Below are 12,699 nucleotides of genomic sequence, written 5' to 3' on the forward strand. Positions count from 1 at the left end.
CCTGTCATTCCTCAATGTTTGCATCATCTGCAAACATTAACTGAGTTTATTTTGTTTTCTTCCAGGCCATTGATAACAATGTTAAATAGGTTATGAACTGGCCCCTGTGGGACTGCTCTAGAAAAGATTCTTTTGGTGATGATTCTCCATTTACAATTACATTTTGAGACCTATCAGTTGGCCAGTTTTTAAATCACTTTAATGAGTACTGTGCTAATTTTATCAGTCCAGGTTTCTACCCAAATGTTATGTAGTAGCAAATCAAAGAACTTACAAAAGTCCATTATTTCCTTTGTCAACTAAATTTGGAATCTCATCAACAAAAAAAATCAAATTAGTTTGACAGCATTTATTATCCACAAACCATGTTGATTGGCATTACTATATTACCTCCTTTATGTCTTTATTAATGAATAATACCTATATCTTGCTCTATTATCTTAGCAGAAAGACTTGTTCAACTGACAACCCTATTTACCTGGGTGTAAGGAACCTCAGCATAGGTGGTGTGGCCTGGCCTATCAGTCACAACTGGGCATAGGACAGCATAGCTGGGGCAGTAGTCATAGACCAGGAATTGGAATCATAACAGCCAGGTTCAATAAGCAGACTTAGGTTGAGTTCAGGGACCAGAGGTCAGCAGTAATACCAGGCTGGAATCAGGAGGCAGAAATCAGAGTCAGACAGGACATTTTTCATGTTCCCATCATGCCTACTGCTATGTTGCATGTTCCTATAGTGCTTAGTGTGTGAAGGTGGTACAAGGCACTGTGGTATGTGTGCCCACAAAGCTTTGCTCTTTCTGTTGACAAGAGAGCTGCATATGTGGCCAATAGCTGTCAACAGCAGATACCAGAAAAAACAGTTTGAGTTTTGGTGTCTTCTGCCTGTTGACACCACTTTCATTGCCAAACTTTGCTAGTGTAGACATAGCCAGAGTGGCTGGGAATGGAGATGGCAGATGAGGAGACAAAGTTAAGTCTGGAGTCACAGAAGGCCAAAGTCTGTATGGTTGCCCAGACAATTGTCTAGCACTGGAGCAACCCCTGGGTCTAAATATCAGATGGGTAGCCGTGTTAGTCTGAATCTGCATAAATGACGAGAAGTCCTGTGGCATCTTACAGACTAACAAATTTATTGGAGCATAAGCTTTCATGGGCAAAGACCCACTTGGTCAGAAGCATGTAGTGGAAATTCCAGAGCAGGTATAAATATACAGGCATATGAAAAGAGCTCCAATCAAGAGTAAGGTTAGAGATAATAAGGTCAATTCAGTCAGGGAGGATGAGGCCCACTTCTAGCAACTGATGTGGAGGTGTGAACAACAAGAGAGGAGAAACTGCTTTTGTAGTTGGCTAGCCATTCACAGTATTTGTTTAATCCTAAGCAAATGAATTGTAGCTCTGCAGTTTCTCTTTGAAGTTTGTTTTTGAAATTTTTGTTGTTGCAGGATTGCTACTTTTAAATCTGCTACTGTGTGTCCAGGCAGACTGAAGTGTTCTCCTACAGGTTTTTGTACTTTACCATTCCTGATATCTGATTTGTGTCTGTTTATTCTTTTACATAGGGACTGTCCAGTTTGGCCAATGTATATGGCAGAGGGATATTGCTGGCACATGATGGCATATATTACATTGGTAGATGTGCAGGTGAATGAGCCTGTGATGGTGTGGATGATATGGTTAGGTCCTGTGATGGTGTTGCTGGTGTAGATATGTAGGCAGAGTTGGCACCGAAGTTTGTTGCAGGGATTGGTTCCTGAGTTAGAGTTACTGTGCTGTGGTGTATAATTGCTGGTGAGAATTTGCTTCAGGTTGGCAGGCTGTCTGTGGGCGAGGACTGGCCTGCCTCTCAAAGTCTGTGAGAGTGAGGGATCATTGTCCAGGATGGGTTGTAGATCACTGATGATGCATTGGAGAGGTTTTAGCTGGGGACTGTAGGTGATATCCAGTTGTGTTCTTATTTTATTTGTTGGTCCTGTATTTGTAGCAGGAGGCTTCTGGGTACACTTCTGGCTCTGTCAATCTGTTTTCTCACTTCCTCAGGCGGGTATTATAGTTTTAAGAATGCTTGATGAAGATCTTGCACAGTGGTCCCCAACCTTTAGAGGCTCCCGGGCGCCCGGGGATGGGGCCACTCACGCGCCGGGCACCCAGGGGCAGGGCCGCATGTCCGGGGGCACGCCAGGGGACGGGGATGCCCTTGCACCTGGCGCCGGCGCCGGCATGTGCCCCAGGGCCGGGGCTGGGGCTGCCCGAGAGCCTTGTGCCATGGGACCGGGGCCGGCGCCACTGCCCAAGCCACATGCCTGGGGCCGACACCGGCACTGCTTGAGTGCTGCGCGCCCGCATGTGCCCCAGGACTGAGGCCTCCCGAGCGCTGCGCGCCTGGGGCCGGCGCCTCCCGTGCGCCGTGGGCGGGCCAGCCCAGGTTGTCGGCAGGTGTGCACAAATGCCCCGGCGGGCACCATGGCACCCACGGGCACCGTGCTGGGGACCACTGATCTTGCAGGTGTTTGTCTCTGGATGAGGGGTTGGAGCAAATGGAGTTGTACCTTAGCACTTGGCTGTAGACAATGGATTGTGTGGTGTGTCCGGTATGGAAGCTGGAGGCATGTAGTTAAACATAGTGGTCAGTAGGTTTTTAGTATAGGGTGGTGTTTATGTGACCATCACTTATTCGCACTGTAGTGTCCAGGAAGTGGATCTGTTGTATAGACTGGTCCAGGTTGAGGTCGATTGTGAGGTGGAAACTATTGAAATCATGCTGGAATTCTTTCAGAGCCTCCTTCCCATGGGTCCAGATGATGAAGATGTCATCAATATAGTGTAAGTAGAGGAGGTGTGCTAGTGGACGAGAGCTGAGAAAGCGTTGCTCCAGGTCAGCCATAAAAATGTTGGCATATTTTTGGGCAATTCAGGTGCCCATAGCAGTGCCAATGGTTTGAAGGTATAAATTGTCCCCAAATCTGAAATAGTTGAGTGTGAGAATAAACTCACATAGCTCGGCCACCAGTTGTGCTATGGCATCATCAGGGATACTGTTCCTGACAGCTTGTACTCCATCTATGTGTGGGATGTTGGTGCAGAGAACCTCTATATCCATGGTGGCTAGGATGGTGTTTTCTGGAAGATCACCAATGCATTGTAGTTTTCTCAGGAAGTCAGTGGTGTCTCGGAGATAGCTGGGAGAGCTGGTGGCTTAGGGTCTGAGTAGAGAGTCCACATATCCAGAGAGTTCTGCAGTGAGAATGCCAATGCCCAAGATGATGGGGTGTCCAGGATTTCCAGGTTTATGGATCTTGGGTAGTAGATAGAATAACTCTGGTCGGGGCTCTAGGGGTGTGTCTGTGCAGATTTGTTCCTGTGCTTGTGTAGGGACTGTCTTGAGCAGATGGTGCAGTTTCTTTGAGTACTCCTCAGTGGAATCTGAGGAAAGTGGACTGTAGAATGTGGTATTGGAGAGTTGTCTGACAGCCTCCTTTTGGTAGTCTGACCTGTTCATGATTACAACAGCACCTCCTTTATCAGCCTCTTTGATTATAATCTCAGGGTTGTTTCTGAGGCTGTGGATGACATTGTGTTCCTCATGGCTGAGGTTATGGGGCAAGCGATGCTGCTTTCCCACAATTTCTGCCTGTGCATGTTGGCAGAAGTATTCTATGTATAGGTCCAGTCTGTCATTTTGACCATTAGGAGGAGTCCATGCAGAATTCTGTTGGTAGGAGGGTATCTCTGTGTTAATGTGCTGTTCAGTGTTGTGTTGAAAGTATTCCTAGAGTTGGAGATGGCGAAAGTAGGCTTCCAGACCACCACAGAACTGTATCATGCTTGTGGGGGTGGTTGGCCAAAAAGAGAGTCCCTGAGATAGGACAGGCTCTTCTGCTGGGCTGAGTGTATAGTTGGATAGCTTGACAATATTGCTGGGTGAGTTAAGGGTACCACTGTTGTGGCCCTATGTGGAAAGTAGGAGTTTAGACAGCTTACAGTCCTTTTTCCTCTGTAGAGAAGTGAAGTGTGCAATGTAAATCTCCTGTCTTGTTTTAGTAAAGTCCAGCCATGTGGAAGTTTGCGTGGAAGGTTGGTTTTTTATGAGCGTTTCCAGATTTGCGAGCTCATTTTTGATGTTTTCCTGTTTGCTGTACAGGAGGCTCCTCAGGTGGTTCCTCAGTTTCTTTGAGAGTGTATGGCACAATCTCTCACCATAGTCTGTGCAGTATGTTGATTACAATGGATTTTTCACCTTCATTCGATTTGGTATGATGTCCATCCATTTGCATTTGGAGAGGAAGATGATATGTCTGTACTTGTGCAAGTTTTTTCATGAGGTTGATGGATTTTCACTCCCTATGGCTAAATGTAGTGCCTTGCATGGTGACAAGTATCAGACAGGTAGCTGTGTTAGTTTGAATCTGAATAAACAACGGGATGTCCAGTAGCACCTTATAGACTAACAGATTTATTGGAGCATAAGCTTTCATGGGCAAAGACACACTTCATCAGATGCATGTCTAAATAGGGCACTTGGCATGTGAGAGGGCTTCAGAGTGGTTTCGCAAAGATACATTCCATTTAAGGACACTCTTTGGACCAGTGCCCAGAATGGCCACTGTGATCTTGGGTGGCACATGGGTTTCCTGCCTGGATACTTGGGTGATCTGGTGATGACAGGTCTCCCCAAATTCTGAGCAAACCAAGAGCATTGGTTGAGCCTTCAGAGGACTGTGGTCTCCTCAGTTGGTGTGTGGGTAAATGGATTAGGGAACACTGGGGTCTTTGTCCTCTAGCGCACAGGGATTCTTTTAAGAGGGAAGTATGCAAATGTTCTTCAAGGGCCTGAATTCACCAGGTTACTGTGGCTACCCATGCAAAAGTTGCTAAGAAACCCTCAGGCTCATCATCAGGCCCCATCTTGGCAAACGTGATGGGGTGAGCTAGGCAGTTCAGGTGCAGCAGTTGGTCGCAATATGGAGACCACCTATTGGACCACCAGCAGCAGCTGCTACTGCTGTTGCTGCGCTGCCAATTTATTAATTAGCTGATTCTACTGCTGCTGCAAGGCCATATGCTTCAGGAGTTGCTGCTGTTGCTGTTGATGGTGGTTGTTTTGCTAGGCCTTCCATTTCAACAGCTGTTCCATCTCCATTCAAGGTTTTGACCTCATGTTCTTGGGAGGTTTTTTTTTGCCTTTTTTTAAAATTCCAATCATCAGGGACTAGGTCAATGACTGCAATCTCCATGATATGTGATAGGGCCTTCAGTAGCTGGACAGCTTCGTGCCTAGATCATTGGTTAGGAAGACTATTGGGGACCTGACCTCTTCTTCTCCCTCAGATCCTGGCTAATGGTTCTGTGTGCTCAAACCACTGTGCAGAGGAAATGGATTTTTTTCCAGGTCATGAGGGTAGTTTCAGGACGTGTTTTCTTGGGTTGATTCCTATGAAAGATCTTTTTAATTTGGGGTGGGCCTTGCTGGGCCATTTACCAAGCAGCTCCCTTCTTGCGTCCAGTGTCTGCACTGACTCGCAGGTTGCTGGTCCTTCAGGAAGGCAAAGAGAAAGTTCCCAACTCTTTGACAGTTAATCCCTCACTATGCCAGGCTCCCTTCTTTTCTGTCCCCTCCAGGTCTGTAGGGATAACAGGGCAGGGCTAGATGAACTCACAGGTTTTCTTTAAACCCTTCTGTGCCATCACTAGGTCCTCTGCTCCTTTAACATTCCCCCATGATCCCATGTGGGGTCTGACCTCCCTCCAACTGCTTTCAAATCTTGAACAACTAGTCTTTTCTTCCACCTGTCAGCAGCTGCCTGAAGACAATAGGGGTCTAGTTGTGGGTATTAGATAATGGCAATATGTATGTAGGGCACGTAAATGGAAGCTAAATTTATTCTTAGATGCTGCAATTCAGTATCAAGCTCAGTGACTGGATGGAAGTACTCTTAAAAGTCACTTTATGTGTATGACTAGCAGTTTGCTGACCAGTTTGGCAAGTGTAGAATAGAGTCTCCATACGATGCAACTCAAAGAAGGGAAATAAATTCTATGCACAGAGGGAGAAGGTGAAGTTAGTTTAGAGATGCTCATAGGAATTCCAGCACACAGAGAAGTTACACTTAATCTTACCTGTCAATGTTGATGTATATATCTCATAAATGTTGTGCATGTGATGATGCTGAAAGTGATTTAACCATGGTTACTCACAATGAGTTGCTTATGCTCTAATATATGCAGAAGTGAATATTTACATTTCGGCTGTGTCTAGACTGGCCAGTTTTTCCGGAAAATCAGCCACTTTTCTGGAAAAACTTGCCAGCTGTCTACACTGGCCGCTTGAATTTCCGCAAAAGCACTGACTTCCTACTGTAAGAAATCAATGCTTTTTGCAGAAATACTATGCTGCTCCCGTTCGGGGAAAAGTCCCCTTTGTGCAAAACTTTTGCACAAAAGGGCTAGTGTAGACAGCTGAGATTTGTTTTGCACAAAAAAGCCCCGATCGCAAAAATGGCGATCGGGGCTTTTTTGCGCAAAAGCACGTCTAGATTGGCCATGGACGCTTTTCCGCAAAAAGTGCTTTTGCGGAAAAGCGTCCGTACCAATCTAGACGCTCTTTTCTGAAAATGCTTTTAACGGAAACTTTTTCCGTTAAAAGCATTTCCAGAAAATCATGCCAGTCTAAACATAGCCTTCCTGTTTTCCTGTAATTATAATGCATTATTTTATTTTTTTGGATTCAAGTAACATCTACTCAGATTCAGCTATAGATTGTCCCTCCCCACTTTTCTTGATTTGTACATGGAAAGAAAGTAAAATAGAATAGACATTAATACATCCACTGAAAACATAACCACCTATACCTTCAGAAAATAAAAGGTAGATTGTCCCTCCCCACTTTTCTTGATTTGTACATGGAAAGAAAGTAAAATAGAATAGACATGAATACATCCACTGAAAACATAACCACCTATACCTTCAGAAAATAATGTTAAATAATTTTTTGTCAATTTTTGAATAAATTATTTGAGCTGTAAAATCCTTCATTAGACTCTTTTGCACTGTTCTGTAAACAGATACAAAATTTATTTTATTTCCATTTTTAAAACAAAATCCTCCTGTAACAATAGGTGCTCCAAAGTCAAGACTGATGGTAGTTTTGTTTTAGTAACTTGAATTTTAAAACTGTCTCTCCTGAATCCCAGTCTCCTCAAAAAGGTAATCAACCTTCTAGAAATGTATTTTGTCCATCTTATCCTATGATGAGATGAACGAAATGATTTATTTTCAAAGAAGTTTGGTAAAAATCAGAAAAGGAGTTTGAAAGTTATGAGGATTTTAATTTTTAGTTAATGTTCAATGTCTGAAGAGAATCCTCTTAAAATTGCTCATTATGCTTCCAAAATTACTTTGATTGCAAATTACAGATATATTTTGTTTTATTGGCCTTACTGAGAATAGCAGCCTGCTGAGTATTGTTTGGAGGGGGCAGGGGAAGGGAATTTACAATATCACTAAGAGTTTATACAGAGCAATTTTAGACCTATTGTCAAGCAGAGACTCAAGAGTGTGAGTTAGTAAGCATGGCACAAATCGAACTTCATTGTAATATACTTAGATTTCACAACCAGTGATTAAGTGTAAAGCCAGGCACTATAACAACCTAACCATGAAGTCACAAGCAGTTAATTTGATACCCCAATCTATCTCAACACCCAAGTAAATTTACCTTTGTCAGATAGTCTCTGACACCAAAAATCACAAAGACCAGTCTTATATCCCAGGTTACATGGTAACAAGAATGGAAAGGGGACAAGGGACATGAGTTAAGGTCAGGAAGGTAATCGAAGAAAAAGAATTCAGGGTACCAGGAGAGAAATGGTAGTGCAGTGGGTTGGAACAGATATGGGATTGGTTCATGGGAATAAGGAAGCATAGTGGGGAACTTGCAAAAATGGCTTTTTCTCTGTTTTAAAATGTAAATGCTTAACATTTTCTAGATCAATACTTCCCAAACTTTTTGAGCATACAGACCCCTTTTCAATCTAATAAAATTGTACAGACTCCACCCCCAACAATATAGCTGTTTTCAAACATTCCATTACTTAATAATGGAATCGTCCCTTGGCCTATGCTGCTTCCTCAGCTCCTGTCTCCTCCATCCCCTGCTGACAGGTGGAAGAAGAGCTAAAAAAGAGCTAGATAGATTAATGGAGGTTAGGTCCATCAATGGCTATTATCCAGGATGGGCAGGAATGGTGTCCCTAGCATCTGTTTCTCTGGAGGTGGGTGACAGGGGAGGGATCACGTGAGGATTACCTGTTGTGTTCTCTCCCACTGAGGCATCTGGTATTGTCTACTGTTGGCAGACAGGATACTGGGCAGGATGGACTGTTGGTCTGACCCAGTATGGCCCTTCTTATGTTCTTAAGTATAAAACTCCTCACAACAAACTTCCTATTAACTTGCAGCTCCACTTCAGCAGATTTCTACATATGTCTGGGAGCACTGCCCAACTCTTTTGGCTTTTATATCCCAACCCCATTAAAAAAACGTTTGTGTGTGGAAAATTCCAAAATAAAAAATATGTGAAAGCAATAGTTAAGAACGGTTGAAAGTGAATGACAATTGAATCCAAGAATATAACACACCCACATATTAGAAACATTCTTAACCAGCAAAAGAAGAAAGTCTGGAAATCTGCCATAGTGTCTTTCACTATCTAGTATTTTCATACCAGAAACAAAATGCAAAATTACTTGCAAAGGCCAAAATAACAAAGACAGATTTTGAAATTCCCGTTTTCTACTCTAGGAGTCTATTTCTAAAAAATCCTACATTATTTATTATGAAAAGATATAAACAACACAAATAATTGTAAAATATAGATTAAATACAAACTTGCAAGTTCGATACTGTAAGGACACAACAGAATCAAATCATTTCACAACACCAGGGAGAGCAGATAAAATAGTGTTCTACTGGACGAACACAACCCGTTATGAAAAATCATGTAGAATTCGAATGCGATTCAATTCAACCTAATAGTTAATGCACCTTCTGATGTTTTCTAAAAATGCACTATACAGTATGTAAAGTCAAGAATGTGCATCGAGACATTTTCCATTACCCCTTGTGCCTTAATTCGATCACAGGTGACTGTAAAAATAACAATGGGGAAGTAGCTGGGTGCATTCATTTATCATTTACAACCCTGTTAAACCGCACTTGGCCAAAAGTCTTTAATGACACCAGCATTCTTTGCTCAAAAGCGAAAATCAGTTCTCTCTACTAGGACATTAAAGTGTTTCCCCAAAACTGATCATTTTCTTGCATGCTCGTTCCTATTCAGTCGACCAGTAGTCTATGAAGGCTCCCCGATACACGCACGTCCGCTGAAGAGATGTAATATTCCAAATGTTTCTACACCAAAACACAGACTAGGAAACATGAAATACACAGACCAATCCGAAACTTATTTGCAAGAACCAAAAGAACAAAAATGAGTTCCGTTCTGAATACTTGTGAAATATTTATAATATTTTCTTCAAACTCCGGACTTCTGTTAAACCAATGATTAAGAAAAATAACAAACAAATAAAAAACTATAGAGAACGAGAAAGTTAATCTAACCTGATTCGCTGGCTCCAGGTCCGGGTTCAGGTGAAAGTTAGCAAGAAGGTCCTGGTCTCGCCCAGAGCCCGTTCCAGGGGGGCCCTGCCCAGGTGGCAAGGAGGGGAGAACGGGCCTCAGGAATTTGAATTCGCTGTTTCCTGATCCAGTCGTTAAACAGACTTCATAGCGATGGCTCTGAGACAGAGTCCCGGTGCCCGACACATCTACCAGATTAGTTTGGAAGTTGCTATCACCGTAGCCATTGGCAGAAGCAGACACGTATTTTTCACCATAATTCCTTCTTCTATAAAGCTTGATACATATAAATATTATCACTGAAACCAAGAAGCCAAACGACACTAAGCACAGGGAAATGACTAAATAAAGCGTTAACGGGCCATTCTCTTCCTCTTCCACAGCGACCTCGGTATACTGCAGGTGTGCGTCCGAAAACCCATCCACCAGAGCTATGGTGAGAGTTGCAGAGGAAGAAAGAGCCGATTCGCCGCTGTCTCGAACAACCACAATGAGTTTCTGCTTCTTGGAATCTCGTTCTGTTATGAGCCTCGTGGTTCTGATTTCCCCATTGTGGGAAGCCACCGTGAAGAGACCGGGGTCCGTGGCCCTCAGCAGCTGGTAGGAAAGCCAAGAATTCTGGCCCGAGTCTCCGTCCACTGCCACCACCTTCGTCACCAGGTAACCCGGCCCCGCCGAGCGGGGCACCAGCTCACTGGCGGGGGAGCTGCTGTTCTGCAGGGGGTATAAGAGGAAGGGCGCGTTGTCGTTTTCGTCCAAGATCACAACCCGGACGGTGGCTTCAGAGCTCAGCGGGGGAGACCCGCCATCCGCAGCGCGCACCCGCACCTGGAACTCTCTGATCTGCTCATAATCCACGGATCGCAGCGCGTACACGTTCCCGTTCTCCGAGTTGATGGAGATATAGGAGAGCAGCGGAAGGCCACCGGCCTCAGCAGGCAAGAGCGAGTATGTCACCTTGGCGTTCTGCTCCGAGTCCGAATCAAAAGCACGGACCTGCCCTAGCAACAGGGCGGGGCCGCTGTTTTCTCGGACGTGCAGAGTGTATGACGTTTGGCTGAACACCGGGGAGTTGTCATTAATGTCGGAGATTTTCACGGTGATGGTCTTTTCAGTGGAGAGACTGGGAGATCCCATGTCCCTGGCGGTGATGGTTATGTTATACTCCGACACTGTCTCTCGGTCAAGCGCGTGTTCAGTCACCAGCGAGTAGGAATTTCTGAAAGTTGTTTTCAATGAAAATGGAAGGTCATCGTCTATGGAGCAGACTGTTCTCCCGTTGTCCCCAGAGTCCCGGTCCCTGACACTAAAAAGCGCCACCACAGTCTCAGGCGACGAGTCCTCGGGTATGGGGCTGTTGAGGGATATTAATTCAACTTCCGGGGGATTGTCATTTACATCCACCACCTCTACAAGCACTTTAGTGTGGGAGAAAATACCCCCGCCATCCGTAGCCCGAACATCTAGCTCATACGCTTCTATCGTTTCAAAATCTAGTTGTCCTGTGAGTCGAATTTCTCCAGTCAGTCCGTGTATGTGAAAGGTTTTGCTATTTTCTTTGGATTTCTGGCTAAAAGAATAGGCTATTTCCCCATTATTTCCCTCGTCTAAATCAGTAGCAGAAACAGTGACAATCGGATGATCTTTGGGGCTGTTTTCCGGAACTCGAGCTTGGTAAATGGCCTGAGAGAAGACCGGGGAATTGTCATTGGCATCCAAGACAGTGACACGGATTTGTGCTGTGCCAGACCTCGGCGGGGAGCCGCCATCCACGGCCGTGAGCACGAGACTCACCTCTGGCAGCTCCTCGCGGTCTAGCAGCTTATCCAGCACGAGCTCTGCGAATTTCCTGCCGGTGCTCTGCTCCCGCGTATCAACATGGAAATAGTCATTGTTGCTAAGGCTGTAGTTCTGCAAGCTGTTCCTTCCCACATCTAAATCCTGGGCATTGTCCAAGGGAAACCGAGACCCAGGTTCAGACGTTTCCAAGATTTTTAAAATAAATTCCTGTTCGGAGAACTCAGGAGAATGATCATTTATGTCATAAACTCTTATCTCAGCGGGAAAGGCTTGCAGGGGATTTTCCAGTATCATTTTAAATTGCACCGTGCAGGGGTCAGTTTGCCCGCACAGCTCCTCTCGGTCCAGTTTCTCTTTAATAAACAAGTCCCCGGTGTCTCTGTCTAGCTGGAAATGCTGGCGGCTGCCTTCAGACACCACACGGGCCCTGCGAGCGGACAGTCTCTTCGGGTCTAGTCTCAGATCCTTTGCTACATTCGCCACAAAGGACCCGCTTTCCATTTCCTCGGGCACAGAGTAGAGAGCCGTCTCGCACCCGACGCCCCACATGCAAAGAAACAGAACGAGAAACGCCACTTGCCTTTCGATTGTTTTTCTCCTCTCGTTGTCCGCCATTCCCAATAGGAGAGAACGCACAGATGGGGCGAGAAATAACGACTCCAGTGGAGTTTCGCTGCCGAATTCAGATTGCCGAAAGATTTACTTTAGTCTGGCTATTTCCTGTCCAGGGATTCAGTGAACGAGACGCCCTTTTTAGGGCTGTTTCTCTCAGCGGTACCAGACAAAGCTCCCGTATCTCTGCTTCTGCAATCGGGAGATATTAAGTTCTCACAGCCAGAATTGCCTGTTGTAATCGCGCCCCTGCTTAGCCAACAGCGCCACCATGTGTCTGAACGAGGTTTTCCTCGTCGGGAAACCGGTTGGAAAAAAATCTGTTTTTGATGCTTCTGCTGTCTCCATTAAAAAGGACTATTACATTGTTTTCTTTGTAGATACTCTTAATTAATAAACTTTTCTTGGAACACACACATCTATCGAGGTAACGTTATAATACGGAAAGCAAGAAAAGGCATGCTGAATACTTTATCTGCATTTTAGTCTTTTTTTTTCAAGTAGTGCCTAATCCGAAAACTCAGAGGTGCAAAGCAGCCAAAGTTCACCGTTTACTCAGCACATCTAAGGCCTGGTCACTTTTTTCGATTGTCAAATCTAGGGAAGGGAGGAGGCTATATTGTACTCCATAGAGCAGTTTTCGGCA

At 44.8% G+C, this 12,699-nt stretch overlaps 1 protein-coding gene across 1 annotated transcript; it reads right to left on the minus strand.

Moving 5' to 3' along the window:
* Positions 1–7,527: 7,527 nt before the first annotated feature.
* Positions 7,528–12,056, minus strand: LOC102444450 (protocadherin beta-16-like). The gene is made up of 2 exons (XM_025183424.2): positions 9,624–12,056; positions 7,528–7,533 (listed from the first exon to the last, which is right to left on the minus strand). Exons 1-2 carry the CDS (start codon positions 12,054–12,056, stop codon positions 7,528–7,530), a joined length of 2,439 nt encoding a protein of 812 aa, XP_025039209.2.
* Positions 12,057–12,699: the final 643 nt, after the last annotated feature.

The sequence above is a fragment of the Pelodiscus sinensis genome, chromosome 17, assembly GCF_049634645.1.
Source record: "Pelodiscus sinensis isolate JC-2024 chromosome 17, ASM4963464v1, whole genome shotgun sequence".
NCBI lineage: Eukaryota > Metazoa > Chordata > Testudines > Trionychidae > Pelodiscus > Pelodiscus sinensis.

Coding starts and splice junctions, on each gene's coding strand:
- LOC102444450 (XM_025183424.2), bottom strand. CDS start 12,056: ATGGCGGACAACGAGAGGAGAAAAACAATCGAAAGGCAAGTGGCGTTT.